Source organism: Haliaeetus leucocephalus, unplaced genomic scaffold (genome assembly GCF_000737465.1).
Source record: "Haliaeetus leucocephalus isolate CR32 unplaced genomic scaffold, Haliaeetus_leucocephalus-4.0 Scaffold417, whole genome shotgun sequence".
NCBI lineage: Eukaryota > Metazoa > Chordata > Aves > Accipitriformes > Accipitridae > Haliaeetus > Haliaeetus leucocephalus.
Genome location: NW_010972853.1, coordinates 6128513 through 6150901, shown reverse-complemented (window position 1 = coordinate 6150901; position 22389 = coordinate 6128513). Strand labels below are relative to the sequence as shown.

Genomic DNA, 22389 nt, shown 5'->3' with positions numbered 1-22389 from the left:
GCTCTAAGACAAAAGTAGAAGTCTTAATTTTTCATGCTACTGAAGAACATTCACATAATCCTGCATTTTAGAACTGAAGCATAACATGAAGTGACTTATATTTCAAGAAACAACGGCAACTTATGCTGGCATTAAACAAACAAAAACTGACAAACCCCTCACAGAGAGAGAAGAAAAAGGGAAGATGACAAAAAAGCAACTACTGAGTATGAGAGACATCACACCAAATGATCCCTTGAAATCTAAAGAGGATCAAAAGGCAGCAGGTAGCAAATTTAAGAGTACTCAGTAACACCTCACATAAACCAGAAGAATTGGTGGTAAGTTTCCAGATTTTATAATCTCAGCCAAGGCTTAGTACTTTTGGAAAACTAACTCACCCATCTTAACACAACAAAGGTTGGTGGTTAGCATCCAACATACTGTCTTAACACATCTTCAGGGATGCGTATCGACAGACCCTTACAAAATCATCCCACAGGATGGCAACACCTTATGGAAGAAGTTAGTATAAAACATACTATCTAGATAATAATTTAAAATGCATTTGTTACTATGTATTTAGTTTACACACAATATCAGTTATTCATTCTTGAATGCACTTTGATTACAACTGAAATTGAACTGACTGGTTTGCATCAGTTAATAAATATTACCATGGTTTCATCCTACTGACACTATCTTCAATGTCTTGTCTAATCTCGTAGGTAGACTCTAAGCGGAAAAGATTGAAGTTCCTCAGCAGGTAGTCATGAAGAGTCAGAAACTGCAGATTCAATTTGGGAAGTGCAAGACAGCCTAAGGGGGTAAGGGTGGAAGGAAAGAGGTATTTGATGGATAAAACAAAACGAAAGTGAATTAATATATTGGTTCTACAAATTCATGTATACATAAACACATTATTCTATAACTGCCATAGTTGTTATCCTGGGAGATTCTAAGAAATACTCCTTTTATAAATATACACCGCTAAAAAGCACACATTTTTCAGGTTCTCTCTAAATGAACCTGCATAAGATTAAAGGAATTTTCATCCTTCTGGCAGTAATACAGTGAACTATTTAAAAACTGAATCCTTCCCTGTATTCAGACTACAATAAAATTGATTTTTATAAAATCAAATGTAGGGCAAAGTAATGGTACTTTGGGAATGCAACAATTAAACCAGCATTAAGTAATGATGAAAAAGGCTCAGTAACTAATAAAACCCATGCATTATCCAACAATTCCCTAATTCCAATCCTTTACGTTTATTAGAAGCCATGAAAACCATTAATGTAGAAAAGTTTTAAGCCAAGAAATCAAATTTTAATACACAACTTTTGAGGAAAGTTTCTGTTCTGATTATAGATTTTTTTTTTTTTTTTTTCCAAATGAGAATGAAAACCATGGGAAGATTAGATCTAACTAAACAAGGCATATTAAAACTCCTAGACAGGTCCTAAAGCTTGCATAACTTTAGGGTAGTCTTAGAGGTAAATTTTCTGTAAGAAAAATTCTTATATGGTAGTCATTTAACATTACTGGACTAATGTTCCAGTTTGACACCTATGCTTAAGATCTGTGAAAGCATCAGGCTTTTGTAACTTGCAGTATTATCCTTGAAACCTTTCACTGGCATATGTACTACATATTGGCTTTCACATGCACTGAGATACAATGGCAGTGAAGAAGGGCTGTAGAGCACAGCAATTTCTATTCTGGAAAGCCTCATGGTGATAAAATACCTTAACACATTTGCCAAGACCAAGTAACAAACCCTGTCCTGTAAAGGTAGTTATATGCATAAGGGGCAGGGCCTGAAGCAATACCTCTTTAAGGCTGCACAGCATTTATCAGACATATATTCTTCTTCCCTCATTTTTAAAAAGAAAATAGAAACAATACTCCTACCTTTTTTGGGCTAAATTATTACTCTTATTTAAATTTTAGACCAAAAGAATTTAGCTACTTTAAGAACACAAAAAACCCAAGACCACGAAAACAAAACTGTCTTGTTTGAAATCAGGGCTGGAGAATACATGGAGATTAAAAAGAGAAAGAGTAAACTGAAACTAAGAGAAGCAAAATAGAAAAATACTTGTAACAGTCTGACAGCAACAGAAATGCTTCACAACAGTGCTGTCAATACACCAATAATAATAGCAAGAATTCACCCCAGAAGGAGGAAATGTGTTTCTACTAGCAACTGCTGTTACTTGCCAAAATTACATTTCACCATTAATAAAATTTCTTCAATGCATTATGAAAAAGTCTCAAAACAGCACAGACACAGGTGTGATAAGCTGCTTTTTCTCTCCCCCCCACCCCCAGCAATAATACATATACTGTGATTAATATATTTGGCTAATAAAACACGAAATAAACACACAGTGCATGAACAAGTTAAGTACTGCAAAGTCAGCCTTCCAATATGGTCTGAATGACAGTAAAGCTACCTTGACTTGTATTTAAGAACCTGAATGTTCTAGACCATTAGAACAACCTGTATGTTGTTCACTGAAATAAAAAATTAAATTTATTTTATATATCGATTTCCTAGAAATTACAGCAAGGACCCTGTTTTGGTGGGTTTTTGTGGGTTTTTTTGTTCTGGTTTTGTTTTTTCTTTTGGGTTTTGGGTGAGGGTTTTTTTTTGGGGGGGGGGGGTCTGTTTTTTGTTGTTTTGTTTTTAGGGTTTTTTTTAAAGGATAAATCCCATCAGGAGACCTATTATTCAGAAGAATCTGAATCAGCTTTTAACTACTTGCATCATACTAAACATAAGTACTTTATCTCTTTTTGGGCAGATCTCTAGATGGCATTTGTATCATATCTGTTTGGAAAAAGATCCTTTGTTGCCTAAAACCCCACCCATCTAAAGGAGTCAAATTTAAAAAATCTCTTTCTTCTCATTAGTACTTGTTCACAGAGAATTTATCCAAAAAAACCTATCTAGGCTAAGCAGCTGAACTTGAGGCTTATAACTACAGAAAAGCCCCTCTGAATCAAAACTACATGGAGGAGGGTATGGAATACTCACTGCTCAAACCAGAAACATACTTTATACTAGTCTTTGAAGATATATGTTGTTATTTGGAAATTCCATGTTCCAAATTAAAACTTTCACATTCTTAATGAAAATTGTCATGATCCACATTAAAACAGTTTTTTTTAAAGTAGCTAGACTAAAATACATGTGCTGAGTATTGCAAAGCTTCAAGTTACATCATTCCTTGTTAGCAATACCTGCAGTTTGCTTCCTTGATCATGAGCACATCAAGCAAGAACACTAGATTCTGAATTTAGAGTGCATACACTACCTTTCAGCGACTGTGTACACTTCTACCTTGAAATAAGAGTAAGATAATTAAGTGCTAGTTTCCTCCCATCACCATCCTTATTTTTTTCTTTTTAAAAAGGCTTTCTTGAACATACTTAAGAGCAAAGCACGGACAACAGCTTTTCTGCTGTATGTTTACAACCTGTTTCACCTTACAGTAAGTGTCACACCTGTGTCACAGCTGGTGGTAAAGCACATCTGTTACCCAGATTATAAGCAAATCAATGTCTTTGTGTAAACACAGGCCTTTGGATTTTTCTTTAAATCCACTATAAATTTGCTAACAATTTTATCTCAGAGTTCCTGATTCACAACTCAAAAACAGCTGACCTTACTCTAAGATACTGGAAGATGCCAAAGTACTGCATATAAATTCCAAGGACAGAATGAACATAGATATCAGAACTGCTTTTTTTTCCAGCATTCACTGTTGTGTTCAGTATTTACTAAACTACTAATCATACCTTCTCCAGAATAATATTCAGTTGGTACAATATTTTCATCCCAAATAATCTTCTCTGTGGGATAAAGAGGCATCTGGTTGAGTTGTTGAATTTGAGATATTCGTCGCTCATGACGGGAAACCTAAAGAAAGGATGCATTTTAAACTTCCATAAGTCAAAAAAGGGACAATAAAGCTATTTGTGAAACATACACATTAATTCACAAGACTGCTGGTAGTCCCTTGCCATTTTCTCTCTTTTAATAAGTTTTGTTTTAATTAACTAAATGCACGCAGTGACATCAAAAGGTGAACAAACACATAGTCCAACTATTGGTCATATTACTAGAGTCAAACAATCATTGGCTACTCAGCAAATCAAAAATGGCACAACACAACTGAATATTTTCAGTCAAGGCTTAGCAAAGAATCATCTTCAAATAAAATTTATTTTGCTTTGCATAAAACTTATGGTCAATAGCTAACTAACACTGCTCGTTCAGCAACAGCTAGTCTTAATTCCCTCTTTGAGAGAAAAAAAAATTCCATCCAATACTACCATATGTCATCTAAACAAATCTCTCTCCACGGCATCCATAAGCATCATATTACTACCACCTAAACCTTAGGAAATTACATGAATGATTTTTAAAGACATGAACAACCACAAAATAAGCCTATGAAAAAGATTTTAAAAAACAGCTATGCCGTTCTAACACTGATATCAGATTAGAAGCCTACAGTAATATTGTTATATACTGAATATCCCAAAAAAACATTACGTGCATCAAAGGGTATTTCAAATGGGCTTGAGGAACCAAACAGGTACTGAATATCTAGATCTACTTTAGCAGATTTTTTTGTTTTTAAAGGAGACAAACAGGTTACTACATAAAGAGCAACAACTTTTCCAGAAGAACTCAAAACTGCTGCTGAGACTCTGCTTATTGACCTTTACAATTACACCAAGCACACATGTACTAGTTTCTCAGGAAAACTACATTTATAAGTAAACATTTTCAAATACTTAATTGATATTGTTTTAAACCCCATCTCAGTATGCCATTTACTGCTATAACACTGCTGTGGTTCACAGGTGGTTCCGCAAAAGGTCCTTTACTACAGTGTAGTTGCTAGATGTAGCTATGTCTTGAGTTTGCACAAGGAAAACCACAAGCAATGTTAATTATGTTTTTACCAGCAACTCCAGCAGAAACTCCTTCTCGTAGCTCGAGTCTTCCCCTTCCGGAAGGGGTGGCAGCAGGCAGAGGTATGACGCCACCTGGTGAAGAACATTTGAGCTGCACAGTGGAAGGAAAAACAGAAAGAAGCTTGTGTCACTTACTGGAACCGGGAGAGAGCACTTACCACTCACTGTAGCTTTTACAAAAATAATAAAAAAAAAAAATCCAACTATGAATTTCATCAGAGACCAACAATTACAGATCAGTATTTTAAGGGAAGTTTGAGATATTTAAAATATTCGGGTTTGCAGTTGTTATGAAGTGCTCTAGAGCACTTCCATGAGTGAAGGGTGTTCAGCCACAGGTGTAAGCTGAACCACTCATCTGCAATAAACAGAGCAAGGTGTGAATTTTTTTTGTGGTTTCAAGACATGTACCTGAAAACCGAATCAAACAACAGAGCACATCTGCCTTTGTCAAAATACAGACTCTATCCTTTTAATCACAGCATTTACAATACAGTAGAGTTAATACAGTGGTATACTTTTATGATTTCTGTTGTAGTTTTTGTACACAAGAGTTAAAAAAGCTAAATTTAAAAAGTTAAAGTTTAAGGTAATTACTGCTGCAATTACTTTCAGCAGCTAGCTATTTTCCAGAATTTCAGTACTTTCTCACATTCATTAGAAAAAAAAAGGAAATAAAGATATTTTTCTTATACTGGAGTTCTAGTACTTCACCACTAGTGGACACAACTCTCCTGTCTCCCTATTTCAGCAGGTGTAAAGGCACCATGACAAGTCAAAAAGACCTGAGAAGTCACATGAGAAGTCAGAAAGAAAAAAGGCTAGAAATTTGTTACATTAAAACATACCGAGAACAAAGCATTTCAATTTCACGTTAAATAGCATTTTGATAACTTACCTAAGGGGTCCAAATAACTTCACCAGTGAATCACGAGTATCTACTGCAGCTACATTTGAGAGTGCAAAGTCATATAACTCCGGGAAATGTGCAAATGCTGCTCTCTACAAAAGACCCATACCCCAAAACTGAATGTAGGCATATCAATGAAAAAAATTAATAACAATCTAAATAGTTATAAAAAAGCATAGCTTCTTTGATGCATAACACGTAGCACCCTGTGGACTCTACAAGGACAGAAATAAAAACAAGATGAAATCTCCGTTTTTCTTAGTTAGCACCACCTATTTCTTACTCCTGTGCTTCTGATAGAATATCTTTTTTATACACCCTCCTATCAGCATTTGTTCTGTCATTAAAATAAAACATAAGGGGGAAGACATGTAGCCTTGCAGACAACTAAAAAAAAGCAAGGAACAAGTTTAATTTAACTATGCTTCCCTGAATTTTTTTATTAAAACTGATGGGAAAAATTCTGAAAAGTTTAACTATCTTTATATGACTACAAGTGATGTGAATTTTTATTTTGTCTCTTATGCACTACTGCTACCATATGTGTGTGCTGCTCTTGAAGAAATGGTGCCACCTACTGCATAATCATAAGTTAAGCTCCTACAGCACTTAATTTTCCCTTCTGAATAGATTTAATGGGAGCAGTTCATCTCAACAATATCAAATCAAAAGTGGTGGTGTTTTGCTAGAGTGTATTATTTAGTCATAGTCACATACATAACATCGAAGCGTTAAGTGCCTTCGATATGGTGTAGAAAGTCAAGTTAAAACTATTCCTGTAACTCAACAGGAGAAATAAGGGGTTTGCTTTGGGAAATAACTTAATGCCTATTGCAGATACAAATTAGACTAAACCAACAAAACCAAATCCTTTCCCTCCCATAAGCACTTTGCCATCTGCCTACCTGTAGAGAAGTAATTCTGTCATAGTGAATTGTTGTCATCTCATTCTCCGTCAAAGCATTTCCAGTCTGATCATTGATTTCAAAGCCAGTGTAGAATTTAAGCATATCTAAAAGCTGAGACATCATCCATATAAATTAGTGGATTAACAATACGAGACACCCTACCACAAACAAAAACACAGTTTAAGAGGACAAATCTGGGCACCATGCACAAACAAGAGCTCCTCAAAGTTCTTTAAGAAATGGACTAAGGAGTGGTATCTAAATTTTATACTTGGCTGGGGCACAAAATAATTTTGTTTAGGTATCTCATCTACAACCCATAGAAATTACAGCACAGCCCACAACCAATGCCGTTTCTTTTACATACTAGGACTTGAAACTGAAACTAACTGCACTAAGGTAATCTAGCCAGAGGTTCACTGCAACACTGAACTCAATTTAGGGCTTGCTGCTACCAAAAGGGAGAGGTCTTGCTCCCCCCTGCCCTCTCTGATGCCAGCTCTGGAATTCATCCTACCTTTCAATGATATTATTTAACTCAGAAGAAGAAAATTATTCTGATGTGCTGCTGGCTTTGTGTTCCATCAATACTGACCCTCAGAGAAACTGAACAAATGCCAGAGATGAGGGACAGCAAGCAGCAGGAAAAGCAGCTGAGGTGCAGGTAAGGGGACAGATCTTCAGGTCCTGCCATAAAAACCAATATACTGTCTATGACTGAGTAAACTGAGGGACAGTAGTGAAAAACAACTGCACTGTAAAACAGTCTGAGGTCAAAACGAAGCACAGCAGAATGCACTGGTGTCGACTTTTGCTATACGTGGGGTAAAGCATGCCAGAAGCTGCACTGTCTTCCAGGTTGTACCTCTAAGAACTGTTCACAAACAGAGCCAGAAATGTAAGAGCAGTCACACACATAAATACAGGTAAGAAAGAACTACTGTCTGAAGGATTTAAATAAACGTAGTTTGCATCAGAAAAACCTGTCTTAACAAATATAAAACAAAACAATTGCAGTATTCGGAGCTGCATCAGAATGAAAAAGTTATTTTCAACAACTTTGTATCTCACCTGGCAGAAGAGATGACCCTCCTTCTCTCTTTTAGCAAGACTGGAGAGGTAACAGTGAACAACAAGATGGGAGTCATCCAACACTGTATTAAACCAGCGCCGTGTGGGAAGCAAAGCCTGTGGTAAACAACCCCACGTTAATACAAGCAATTCTTCAAAATGTAAGAAATCCCGGTTTCTCATAATTTTCCATTTCAAGAAGGCATATCAAGATAGATTGCTGGACAGTTATTTACATATCTAATACTCTAACAGAGGTTCTCATATTAAAGCAGCATTTACCTATGCCAAGACACTGGTTTTATGCAGGTAGGCTGCTATGAACACAGCCTTTTATATGACTGCGAGCACAGCAAAAACTTGCTGTTAGTGAGATTGCATTTTGCCAGTAATAAAAGTAAATTAAATAAAGCAATTATTCTACTACTAAGTGTCTACATAATGACTGTGTGCTACAAAAGATATGTCAAACTGCTGCAACATTGTTTTCAATGTTTGGTTTCTATACTAATTTCATTAATTTTAAGATTGTCCTTCTCAAGACTGCAAACTGTGTTTCTTCTAAATATGGTATCTTCTAATCTTTGTAAGATACTCAAATTAGATCTAAGAATTTTTCAAATCTACAAAAAGCTTTTGTAGGCTTTTAATGAAAACAAAACAGAGATCATTTCTTCTCAATGTAAATAGCTTAAGGTGCTCTAAGTAGCAACTGTTCAACAGCGTATAGTAGTACACCTCAACGATTCAAGAGAAAAATGAGTTGTTCTCAGTGGAATCTACAGACTGAATTTAGAAAGCCAAAAAGCATCAACATGGTGTTTAGAACGAAGATGAAGAAAATAAAAGAATCTGTAGTACAAAATGTTAATCACCCTGCACAATAATTACAAAAACCAAACTCAGAATACGAACTTTCCATGGAGTCATTCCTTTCAAATTATCAAATCACCAAGTTTTGATGGCAGTCTATATGCTGTAATATGAAACAGTGATATTCTGAAAAAGTCCTTGACATAAGTAAAAGAGCCCATTAACACAGTACATGCTACTGAGGCAAAAGGACTTGGATTTACAGCTAATTTCTCATTTGCTTGTTCCAGTCACTCAAACAGGCTTCATAAACCACCTGAATTCTAACCTTCCTGTAATACCTAGCAAGAACCAACATTAAATGTACCACCTCCAAGCATTTTGGCTAACAGCCAGACTTAAGTTTAACTTCATATTTTCTCTTATGAGAGTACCTTATACACATAAGACAACAAGCTCCAATTTAAAGAATTCACTCTATCGCAACTACAAGTACAGGCTACTTAAGTGATTCAGCAGAGGACTGTTAGCCTGTATGAGTTCAAGATCAAGCCATTTTAAAGTTCCCCACGCTTACTTTTGCGGAAAACCCTGTCTTATTTCAGAATGTCTTCTAAATCTAAAGTTATTTTAAATAAATTGCTACTCATGTGAGAAATTGTAAATTAATCTTTTAATTTTTAATTTGGTACTGTGAAGCTTAAAATTGTCCCACTTTCTCACTTGGCCTCCTATTATTCTGTAACAAACCTAGATCACCAGAACTGTTACTTCTAAATAATGAATTCTAGTCAAATAGAAATAGTTTGCATTTCAGAACTACTGATGCTTTCTGGGATTATACCCTACAACACAAAAGATACTTCAAGTGACCTATTATGCACTGGAAAGAACACTTCTGGGTTATTCCTAGCAGATTAAAGCGTCACACATTTTCATCAATTGCCACTGCTCCAATTAACAAAGTCTTCTTCACTAAGCAATTTAGGATCCTAGCTTTCTCTAACAGTTCATCTGGTTTATAAACATTACTAGTCAGTTCCCAATGTGGATGCACTGCTACAACCTCCTATTTACAGATGGAAAATCACTATTAAGCAACCATATACACAACTGTGACATAACCACCTGCTAATTGGAACAAGGCTGTAATAATGACTTTACGCATTTAAAACCTAGAACAGTACACCTGGAAACAGGTTGAAACAATAACTTACCTCAAGATCTAGCATGAGTTCAATGAATCTCTCACAATAATGAACTTTGTCCATAGAAATAGGACCTAGATAGAAAAAAAATTTTTTTGCAATTGATCCACACCACAATATATTTGTATTTGAACTATTCTTTAAAAATGTAATAAATGCTACTAATATACCAGTATTAATTTTTTACTCTTGTTAAAAGCTAACTAGCTGTCGTGGTTTAACCCCAGCCAGAAACTAAGCACCATGCAGCCGCTCACTCCCCCCCTCAACCAGTGGGATGGGGGAAAAAAAATATCAGGAAAAGAAGTAAAAATCATGGGTTGAGATACGAACGGTTTAATAGAACAGAAAAGAAGAAACTAATAATGATAATGATAACACTAATAAAATGACAACAGCAATAAAAGGATTGGAATGTACAAATGATGCACAGTGCAATTGCTCACCACCCACCGATCGACACCCAGTTGGTCCCCGAGCGGCGATCCCCTTGCCCCCACTCCCCCCAGTTTATATACTAGACATGACATCACATGGTATGGAATACCCCGTTGGCCAGTTTGGGTCAGCTGCCCTGGCTCTGTCCTGTGCCAACTTCTTGTGCCCCTCCAGCTTTCTCACTGGCTGGGCTTGAGAAGCTGAAAAATCCTTGACTTTAGACTAACACTACTGAGCAACAACTGAAAACATCAGTGTTATCAACATTCTTCGCATACTGAACCCAAAACATAGCACCTTACCAGCTACTAGGAAGACAATTAACTATCCCAGCTGAAAGCAAGACACTAGCACATTCTTCTCTTTCTGAAACAATCATTTCTTTCATTGCAAATCAGAAAATTTTTGGATATAAGAAAGTAATGGAACCAGAGTTTCAGGAGTGTTTTTATCCACTCTGAAAAAAACCCAACGAACACAACATACAAAAACGCACACTTCCACAAGATACCAATGGCCCGCTAAGCTTCTTAAGAACTTTTAACACTGTGTACTCAAAAATACCTATTTAAAAGCTGCAGTCAAGGTGTGTGCAAAAGGCATTGACAATATTCAAAGGTAGTCAGTGGTGACTACTAAGGAGCCTTTAGAATCATGTCAAAACATAACACTGTCTGCTTTAATGAATATTTATTTCCTAAAGCCTCCAATGAACAGTTAATGTAAACGTTCCTAAAACAGGTCTTGCATAATTGGGAAAACAGAGGGAATAGGTATCCTTTCTGAGGAAGCCACAATACACAGAATTTCCCCTTCCAAATCAGTTAAGAGCTGAAGTTTGCTAAGAGTTTAAGAGCAAAAGCAGAACTCCGGGAAGCAATTTCACCCAAATTGTGCTGTGCTTAGAGCCTAATAAGCCTTTTCTGTCAAAAGGCTAACACCTTCCTGTACAAACACTTTTCCTTTCTAAATCAGGCAAGCATATAATTTTGCTTGTCATAATGACTTATAAATCAAGAGCAGTCAAATCTTACAGAATTTCACTTCACTTAGGCTTTTGTTCTTACCGTAAATCAACAGTACTGACAGAACAGAGCCTTATGATATGCATTTATACCACCTGTTTAACAAGGCACCTAAGTATGTATGAAATGCTTTAATGCTGTAAGAAGGCTGTAAGCACACAATAAAGAATATCAGTACCCAGAAATATTTTTTTTTATTAAGTCCATACTGAACAGAAGGAGAAGAGGCTTAAAGTAGCTTTCTGCTATTTCATTTTTAAAGCACATACAGATCCGAATACTAATTTTGACACAAAATCCGTGCAGACGGGCACGTATTTCACTAAAACCCCATCCAGATAAGGTCTCCAACCTCAAGTTGGTATTCTAAGCAGCAGTTGCTTCAGGAACAGAAAAGAATTTAAAACAGATTACCAGATAACAAAGTAACGTTAAGAACCACAGTTACCTGAGACTGGTATTGATTTTAGCACAGAAATGAATTTCTGAATGAGCTGTGAAAGAAATCTTCTCTCCCGATATGCTCTAAAATCAGACATATGACAAAAGCATTAATATTCCTTAAAGGCAGACTGGAAGTACATCATATCTTTTACTAATACGAAGTTAGCTGCTTTAACATTTACATAATGGTAGCAGGTTGCTTTGAAACATACCTAAACTATTTAGAAGATAACTTTTCTCTCTGCACTTAGGCAGACAGATTAGCAGAATCTACACTTTTAGGCACAGAACTGATTAACAACTCATGCTTCTACTGAGTCAAAGAGAAGAAGTATGTCACCACCTACACCTTACCACATTGCAACACAAAAGTATTGGAACATTTAACTTTGGCGAGATAGACATAAATTTATTCAAATACTTGCCTAACCTATTTGCTTAAGAGCTAAACATTTGTTAAAAGGTCATGAAAAAATACGAGTAACTACATGAATATTGTCTTATGGCTTTCACCCTACAGCTCTAAGATTTGGTATCACAAATTCATTGATCAAAATATTAAGTTCTATAAGAGTATTTTGCATAAAGACTGCTGGAAAACAAAATAGTTTCCAGGAGACCACATATGATCAATCCTTATTTGCCATATTCACAGGGTTTTTTTAAAAAAAAACACATTTTTTTATTGAAACAAGTTATTTTAGCTGAAACACGATGAATGCATTAAAGGCTTTGGATTTAACAGGAAAAAATTTCTGTAAACATACCGCATTCTTGTCTCCTCATCCATTTTCTCATCATTTTTCTTAATTAGATTCCAGAATTTTCTTAGCTTTGGTGTCTTTTTCAGCTCTTGTTCCAGTCGTTTCTGAAATGTTAAAGTGTTATTCAGTCACCAAGAATCCTTTTTTCCACGAGAGATAAAAATACAATCCAATCTTATTAAAAAAGAAAAGATATATAGAAAACTGAAATAAATAGCTGTCTCAGACCAGTCTCAATAAGTATCACTGTAAAACGAGAATGTAATACTGCTAGAGAGAGTCTAGACATGGCTAGATCATAGAATCGTTTAGGTTGGAAAAGACCTTTAAGATCATCGAGTTCAACCATCAACCATGACCACTAAACCATGTCCTGAAGTGCCTTGTCTTTTTGAATACCTCCAGGGATGGTGACTCAAGCACTTCCCTGGGCAGCCTGTTCCAATACCTGACAACTCTTTCAGTAAAGAAATTTCTCCTAATATCCAATCTAAACCTCCCCTGCCACAACTTGAGGCCATTTCCTCTCATCCTAATGTCAACTCCATTCCCTAGTCCCTGTGATCTCATGGTGTTGTCTACAAATTATAGCTTGAAGAAGCTATAAGCAGCAAAGCTTAATTTTATGAAAAATTATATAATTAATAATTACAATTACAGGGAAATCAAGAAAGAGAATTTTACCAAGCACACAAAAATCTAATTCCATAGCAATGCGCGCAGCTTTAAATACTAGACTTCCATAACAGTATTCCATAAAAATTCACTTTACAGACTTGGATAATGCTTAGAAGATTGCTTCGCCAGTTTACAGTGTTATGCTTACAGGTTGTAGAGCCATCCACATTGGTAAGGAAATGAGCTGCTGCACCTGACCTCTGATCAAATCCACTTCCTGTTAGAAAGTTACAGACAAAAAATGTTTTTTTAAAATTCTTACGTTTTCCGACATGCCTGTCTTACAAAATACATCAAGGTACATTACCATCTGAGAAAAATATATATGTTGTTGTATTAGACTTCACAATTTCCTAACAGGAAACTGCGCAACAGCCCTACCCAGTAACACTTAAAACTGTTGACAACTTCCACATTTTAGGTTCTTTTCATGGATTCTGTCAGTTCTTAATACTTCAGCAGGGGCCCCACCCATGTAAGTATTTTTAGCATAGAAGCTGATGAGAACCGATGTTCCTTCTTCAGTCATTTCTTGTTCTTGAACTGAGCTTTCTTACTGTGCTTTCTCTAGGTTTTTTTTTACTCTATTCTTTCTCTCCTGAAGCCCTTAATTTATCAAGTTTCTCCCACTTCATCTACGCTCTTCCCATTACCTGAAATAACTGATTTTCTCTATAATTCATGTAACTTCAACTGTTGTTTCAAATGTTCTCTCTCCAATTCTGCCTGTGATCTGGATCCACAAAGTTTTCTTAAACTACTGAAAAACTTCCATTAACATCTTAAATATGTCTTCATAGACAAATACTCCATTCTCAGCATTCTGAAACTTCACACATCAGGGCTCCTTACTTAAAACACTACTGTGACTATCCTGTTCTGCATTTTGCAAAGAAGGGCAGCTTCTAATAGCAGTATGCTTTTACAAGGACTTTTTAACTTGCTTCCATATCATGTTATATGAGAAACATGCTCTGCAAACAGGATTCCATACAGTCACTATCAAACCCTCCTTTAAAGTGAAGATCCATTGTACCTTGGCCACTACAGAAAAGTACTACCTCAATAAACTATACATGTAAGGTTCAGGATGATTACTGGCTCCCATAATCGTTCCTAATTCCAAAATCAAATAATACACTTTCTAAATTGTTTTGTCTGCAAAACATGATTTTGTTCTTTATTTGGGCAGACCCTGATTTTGACTGATATATCCTGTGTGCAATGTAAGTAAAGAAAAAGCCCAGTAGCAAGAAAGGTTAATAGAGTACTGTTTCATATAACAGATAACTGTAAATTATTCTCCACACTTGCTACTTAGGATCTATAACTGTGTTTTTACTATAGATTGAGAACGCAACTTGGTCCAATGCTTTCTTAAAACTAACTTGGGAGAAGTGCAGATAGAAATATTATCCAAACCTGGTTTCAAAAGTGAAAAAAATTACTGTCTTTCTGAACAGTTAATGGAAATAACTTTGTGCAATTTCACAGCCAAACTACAAAGAGTACAGTAGTAAGTAACCTGCTTTTAAGTGTAAAGCACCTTTTCAAATACAAATACCTATTTTTTTAAGCACCATTTTAAATATAAGTCTGAATACATGCCTTTAAATTGCACTAAGTGCCAATCCTCCAATTTCAAGTCTCTTCTATGACCTTGTGTCAGAGAAAAGCAAACGTGACGAGAGAGATAAAGTAAGACTCAAAAAGAGGGGTAAAAGCCCTCCGATACGGTCGTCTTCCTTAAATGGGAGTTTTGCTTCACCTGTCTCATAAGAAGAAATTGCTCAAACTAAACTGCTATTAACACAGAACAGCATAAACACACTGGAAGTATTACAGTTACTTTTAACATACCAAACTATTGAAGCAGTGATCAAGGAAAAGCAGCAGGACTGTCTGTTCGTGCAGAGAATATTCACTATCATTTTCAACCAGCGATGCTTCCAGTATGCATTTGAAAAAGAAGGGAAAGTGTTCTGGCTTTTTTTTGAATGTCTAGGAAAAGAGGAAGTTGATTTTGAAATCATTTCAATCTTCATTCATGTAACATAGCTTAAGTTCTCTAAATCCATTTAAATCTATAAAAGGGAGGATTAGTTTTTCTCTTTTTCATTTATTCTGACCAGGCAGCACAAGCAAAACAGACTAATGATATCCTCCTGACCAGGGATCCTCACACTATGGGCATGCTCGTCATAGACTACGCAGAAGGCAGTAGTCCCAACAGAGATGATGCATAGGACAAACTGAACAAGAAGCACAAGTGGAGTGGATTGTGTTGTGGGAATGTTCAACTGGTGATTGCATAGAATTACTGTAAAAGGACACAGGTTAGAAGAGAATTGGTAGATCTTGGCCAAAACTATGGCAGCTGTTTAGTGATCTGCAAGAAGTGAGCAGGTAAAAACCACCAGAGATTTAATTACAGTTGTGGAACTCTCACTCAGCTACCTCAGCAGGAAAAAGGTAAACCAAATAATCATCAAGATAAAACCGTTTCTTTACAAGGGCAGCCACGTACCAAATAACAAATTTAACTAAGCTGCCTGGAAAGTAACATGCACCTGTCATTTTGCATCTAGTACGTATGCCAAAAAAAAAAAAAAAAAAAAAAAAAAAAAAAAGATGTAGACATCATATGAGCAAGTTATTAATCCTTTGTGCTTTGCCAGCACTGAAGTAATGGCACTACTATTGGAGTAAGTGTGTTTCTGAAATAAAGCTTGCATAGAATTTCTTACTAGGCTGATGTTGTTGAGATGGCCTGTGAGAACTGGACTGTTTGCAGAAACACTAAATCATTTCTAAACCTATTACTACAAAAACCAGTACACACAAAAGCAGAATAAGAGATTATCTTAGTATAAAATTCCATGCAAGAAAGCTACAAAACCATATTCACAGGTTTTAAGCAAGACACTATTGGATAATATGTTAGACTTCCAGTGGTGCCTTCTTATATCCACAGATATAGAAATCCTTTTTCCTTTCAATATCAGAGCAAGAACTTCTCTGCAAATGCCTGACTTTTGTCAAGTGCCAAAAACACAAATGCTGATGATGATGTAAAGGCATCACACAGCAGAACAAAGGACTCACGCACCGAAGCAATCAGGTGATCTTTCATCTGTCCATTGCTTTCTCCAAAAAGAACACACACTTTAAAACATCATGAGACATTCCAGCTGAGGTACCATTTACTTTTAACACTACAAGCTTTGCTACCTTCTGTCAGTATAAGTGATCACACTGCAGAAGCTGCAACTTGCGGATCAAAGTCAATTCTAGTTGTAATTGAAATTGGTTACCTCCCACGCAGGGACATTCTCTCTGAACTTCTCATTCACCATACAGCAGATTGACATTAAATATGCCTTACTGGACACCTCTGGAGAATAATTCATCCACAGGTAATTTTCAAGGTACTGGCTGTGAAGAGACAAAGAATATTTCATTAGTTGCTGCCACCCACACAACCTGTCACTCATTCAAAAGAGCAGTTATCCACAGGGGTTTTTTCCTCCTTCTCCTTAAAGCCATCTTTATAGTTTGTGAGTAGTTCCTGACGTTACCTGTCATCTAGGTCACTGCAGCAAAACTTGTTAGACTTGGTAACTGCTACAAGAGACAGATGAGTTTCTTATCAGGAAGACACATTCACCAGAGGGTTTTCAAGTGTAACAAGTAGCCACAGCTCAATACAAAGACATAACATGAATTCATGTTGATTTTCCAAAAGAAGAACAAAAAAAATCCACTTCACTTGTCTAAAGAATGTCACATGCAGCATTTCCTAGCATAAGATGCAAAAGACAACTACCATAAAACGGTATTTGTATTATTAAATAACCTTTCTTGTAAAAAATTACGAATCATCTAGAGAGATTTTATGCTTCTAATCATAAAGGCAATAATTTTTTTTAATAAATTTATTTTTAATAAATTAAAAATTTCTTGTTCATTAATATGGCACATTTCTCATAGAAGAGACTCTTAAAATTGGACAAACTGTCTCCCTCCTTTAACTTCCTCTTGAAGCTATGCAGGAATTACTCCAGAGGAGGCAATCCCTAAATCCATCATTCCCAGTGCACGTGCACTTTGTGCTATTTTAACAACTGCCACCAGAAAGTGGAAAGTCTTGTTTCTTCCTAAACAAGCTGCTCATCCATTCCTTCATCTCGAGGCCTGCTCTAACATTCATTTGGCCCCTCATGAGCCAACTCAGTTTTACCTATTTACTTTTCTGAACTTTTTACTTTTCTGATGTATTACAGTAAGCTACTTCAATAGTTTCAGATAAGACAAGTACCAGAGATGGTGGTGAAAAAACACAGTGAGAACTTGTATGTAACCAGGAGCAAAAGGCTCAGTAACGGTCAGACAGGGATTTACACTTTCTGGAAGCTCAGCCAGAATGCGTAGCTTCAGATGGAGCTGAGACAACATCATAGACATATACAAGATGAAATACATACTGCTTCCCAAGAGCTTGGATCTACCAACAGGAGGGGGAAACCCCCCCAAAACTCCACTGAACTCCATACATCATTTCACCCAGGAATTCCAATAAACTTCAATATGTTTTAGTAAATACTATTATGCCCCCAACTGATCAAGTGATGACAAACATGTGAGCAAGCATGACAGACAGGAAAATCTCATGTGTGTGAAGACAGGAGAGCTTGACGGACAGGTTGGGGGAGTGGGGGTAAGAAGAGAAAATGGCTTACAGGACAAATGGCAGTAGATGGGGCTATAGACCAGAACGTATTAAATTTACATTACAGGTTGGTAACATTAAGAATGTTCACAGAAAGAATAAAAACCTGTAACTCCATGGTTGCTGGCATACGAATTCCAGAAGTCGTGCTACCAGCATGCTGTTTGTTAGCATCAAACCCCAAACCATAGCTTATATTTTCTCTTCCACCTTTTCTAATAAAGAAGCAGGGAACAGAGGGAAGTTTGTCCTACTTTTCCTAGTTAGTGGTACTACTTATGTATTTCAGCCTTCTGAAATGAAGAATCTCTCTCAACCAAAAACCATCTCATTCTGTCTGCTCATAAGATTTCAGAGATAAACAAAGCCAAACAGAACACTAAATATTGTGCTTTTAAATATGTAAATATTGCAAATATTTATTTTACATAATTTTAGACATGCTTCATGAATTCTTCCAGGAAAGTCTGAAGTAGCTGTAACAATCTTCTGGACAGATTTCCATTTCTTTTCAAGAGAAGAAAATGTTAGTGATGCTGCTGCAGCACAATTAATTTTTAACCTCACAGTAAGAGACTTCCAAAAACTTCCTCTGACTTTGGTGAGTTCTGATTTAAGGCTTAATGACACATTCCAAATTACAGACTCAAGTTTTTCACCTATTTCATTCATACGCTCTTCCTTGGTGCTTCACTTACACTAGAAATTCAGAATCATAAACCAAGATACTCTGATATGTTACTTATGCTTATGGAATTATTTCCTCCTTAAATTAAGCTCTCCTCACTTAATTTGCCTAGGTACACAATTCAAAGCTTTAGTAAGTAGGAACAAATGAGTACACTACCTTCAAACTGACTTACTGTCTTGTATTTGCTTCTTATCTTTACGGGTTCCTATGAAAAAAATAATCTAAAATTTCACTCCAATTAGCTTACCTGAATTCAAGAAGCATTATCTTTCTAATAGCAAACCTAAAAAGGAAGAAGTAATCAATTAACACAGGAAAGAAAGCCTCCCATACACATCTTAGCTGCATGGAAAATGGCTGTATTTTCCCTTATTTTGTTATATAATGAAACCTGTAGAAACATCTAGAAATTACTTCTGCCTTCTCATTTCCATGCCAGAGCAACCACTTGAATGCAGAAGCAACTGCTCTAACACTGTGGAAGCTAAAGTTCATGCAGGTTCATTAAGCAATCAAATTCACATTTAAAAATAAAAATCCATCTAGACCTTTTAAATATGAAGACACCATTTCCAATAGCCTTGAAGACAAAAATGGCTAGAAGCCAAGAGTGTCTTCTGGAAAACTACAACTATGTATTTAATCAGTTCATAATGGTATCTCTTCTTAGTGACTGGAAATGGAAGTTTACTCTGATCCTGTATGGCAATTCTTAGATTACTTTCATAAAGGAATCATAAAGGGAATTCTCTCCAGAGCTCAAACTTCCCCTGAAAAACTCTAAACAGCTAAGGTTACAACTCTTTTCTGTACACACAGCTGTAGAATGAAGTTTATCTTGAATTCTTTGTCTCCCCCATCTAATGATTCACTGAAATAAGACTTGCCCTTTATAAACCTGGTAACAATAATTAGGGAAAAAGAGCAAAAAGCTAGTGGCAGCACACTCCTCAACCTATTTTTTTTAATTTACATACCTTAGTGACAAAAGCAGAGACCAGGCTTCTATAATCATCACAACAAAAACAACATAAAACACAACAGAATGCCAGATCAAGAAGCCAAACAATATTATGTCTAACCATCACATTTAAGGATTATGAGCTCATGAACTTTCTTTTTGCCACATTCAGACTTTGAAATGCCACAATGATTAAATGATTCAAATGCTCTCCAGTCATTTTCATCTGCTTTCAACATGTAAATGCATTTTAAAATATTCTATGAAACATTAGAAACCACTTCAATACAGATAATGCTGGAATGCATGTCTGTAAGTGAAAGTGACTAGTGTACTTACTTTGACCTGACAATTTCTTTTGTATATACATCTTCAATAACCTATGGGAAAGAATATTTCCAAAAAATGGTTTAAGAATTTTATACACTTCATAAAGTGATTAAAAATGCATTAAGGCATCTTACGCACTCAAATTTACTCTGAGTTAGTTACTCTCTGCTTACTGCCATTTGATTAAAAACGTAGTAACAATTATGCCTCAGCTCTGAACAGTCTGAAAGCTTCATAGACACACATTCTCACAATGAAAGTGAATCAACTTAGGGGAAAGCACATGATGACAGAGAATTGATAGGACCTTCATTCAAGTTATTTTGAAGAATAACCTACATCTCTCCAAGATTTTTCGTATAAAAGTCAAATAGATATGCAAACTTTTTTATTGTTAATCTTTGGCTTATTGTTGAATTTAAAGAACAGTCTTCAAGAAGCAAGTCTGCATTAACTCAATCATCTGTTGTCACTGTTTCTTTTAACTGACATTTAACCAAATCCACACACTTTTACCTCGTTTTTCCAACAGGAATTAAAAGAATCTGCACTATCTGTTGCAGTAGGCACACTTTGACATCACGTGACAGAGAGATGCAATTCAGCTGCTTATGTACATCCTAGCTCTAAGAATCCCAGACAAATACTAACACAAATACTACAAAGAAAGTGAGTAAACTGAGGCTGGAAAGGGAGATTTAGCCAAATACCCACAAGGGAAAGAGACCTAACATGCAAGAACCCCGCGCTACAGAAAACCAACACAAAATCAAACACATCGTGATGAATTTTAAACATTCAAAATACACATATCCACCAGAACAGCACTAAAGCTGTCTGATCAAAACTCTCTGAAAAAGCTTTTAGAAAGAAGTTCACCTTTCTTGGATTTTTAAGAGTAGCCCCTCTTCAAACGTCTTTTAACCTCAAAGGAGATGCTCAAAAATCTTTTACTCTCATAAGTTCTTGGCCAGAATAAAGCAAACAAATAGCATACAAAAGAACTGCACTGCTACAGCGCACCTTCATAGCAGTACCTACATTTATAAACTACAAATACATAACAAATTATAGTGTGTTAAGCAACTGTTGATCTTCTAAGCAGTCTCCTATACTCTTATATAAAATAAGCACTACTGGAAGTGGGCACATCAGAAAAAGGTTGATCCTCATTCTTTTACACCCCAACACAATTCCCGTAGAGGTATTTACCTTTGACTCAAAAGACAATTTTTTCTTCACGTGTGGAGCCCAGTATTTGTTTGCTAACTGTATGGAGGAAAAAAAATTTAAAAATAAAGGTTAAATGTATACCTTTTCAGTTGTAGTGATACAATAACTCTGTAACACATGCCATCCCCAAACTTTATTTCACTAGTATCGTGCTTAATTTCAGCTTACGGTGACTACAGGTAACAAAATTATGTCTTCCAACAGCGATGCTTTTCAACCCTTCAAGGTTTAATGCCTAAATCTTGTCCAACAGAGGTGCGATTCTCTGTAAAAATTTCAGCTCCACAGACTGCTATATAATAAACAATTTTTTTATTAAGTTACTTCTAGCAAATCCCTCAAAAATACACCATGACCTTTCAGGGACTGCAAACCCCAGATTGCAAATGACTATGCTCCCATTAAGGAACTTCACAAGGAACTAGAGGCTATATATAAAAGTTCTAACGTTGTAAGGCTATTTGCCGAAGCCATCACTTCACCAAAAATCCTGAGCTTGCCAGGTGGGAAGAGCTTCCCAACCAACTTTATTCAACCTTCTTTATGCCGTAGAAGAGGAAGGAAAGCAGCATTTCAGCACAAAAACCCGAACGCTTGCATAAAAGCCCTTAAAACGTTCAGCCGCAAGAAACTGCCGGCAACTCTTCAGCTAATATAACAAGGCTGATTTATTTTGCGGTGCTGCTCTTGTACATCTCTCCGGCCTGGGGAGACGCGCCCTTCCGTACGTGACACGGGCGTTAAACCTCTCCTCCCTTACCCCAAAACCAGACCCGCTCCCCAGCACCCACGCCCTGCAAAGTCTCCCTAAACGCCGGGGCGCCGTCGCTGCCGGAACGGCCTGGCCCGCACCGCGCTCCGGCGGCGGCCGAGGCGGCCCGGAGACCCCCGCGGGCCGCTCCCCGGCCGGCCCTACCTGGGTCACGTACTCCGCGTTGATCTGCGACACGGTGGGCGCCACGATCTTCTTCGGCGGGGCCGAGGACGCCGGCGCCGCCATGGTGACGCCGGCCCAAGGCGCTGCCACGGGCCGGGCCGCGCCGCTCTCCCGCCACCGCTCTCAGCCCGGGCCAGGCCCAGCGGCATCAACCTCCGGGTACGGTGCAGCCGAGAGGCGACGGCTTCCGGGGCGAGGAGCGCTAGAGCGGCCGCGGGCAGAGGAGGAGCGGCGGGCGCGCCCCCCGCCGCGCCCCCCCCGCCCCCTCCCGCCGC

General features: G+C 37.0%; 1 protein-coding gene across 5 annotated transcripts in view; it reads right to left on the bottom strand.

Annotated features, from left to right (window-relative positions):
* Positions 1–22177, bottom strand: part of AQR (aquarius intron-binding spliceosomal factor) — a 72073-nt gene extending 49896 nt beyond the window's left edge. For all 5 annotated transcript variants that reach the window (XR_774789.1, XM_010574227.1, XM_010574228.1 and 2 more), the window contains exons 1-16: positions 22094–22177; positions 21157–21213; positions 19954–19994; positions 18901–18936; positions 16548–16668; positions 15094–15234; positions 13382–13450; positions 12559–12659; positions 11796–11872; positions 9894–9958; positions 7864–7980; positions 6790–6903; positions 5873–5976; positions 4963–5065; positions 3787–3907; positions 657–798 (exon numbers count right to left, since the gene is read on the bottom strand). Coding sequence is in view for 4 of the 5 variants with exons in the window: in XM_010574227.1 (XP_010572529.1) it covers positions 657–798; positions 3787–3907; positions 4963–5065; positions 5873–5976; positions 6790–6903; positions 7864–7980; positions 9894–9958; positions 11796–11872; positions 12559–12659; positions 13382–13450; positions 15094–15234; positions 16548–16668; positions 18901–18936; positions 19954–19994; positions 21157–21213; positions 22094–22177 (1493 nt within the window). In the remaining variant the exon portion in view is untranslated. The remainder of the gene's footprint in view (positions 1–656; positions 799–3786; positions 3908–4962; positions 5066–5872; positions 5977–6789; positions 6904–7863; positions 7981–9893; positions 9959–11795; positions 11873–12558; positions 12660–13381; positions 13451–15093; positions 15235–16547; positions 16669–18900; positions 18937–19953; positions 19995–21156; positions 21214–22093) is intronic.
* Positions 22178–22389: the final 212 nt, after the last annotated feature.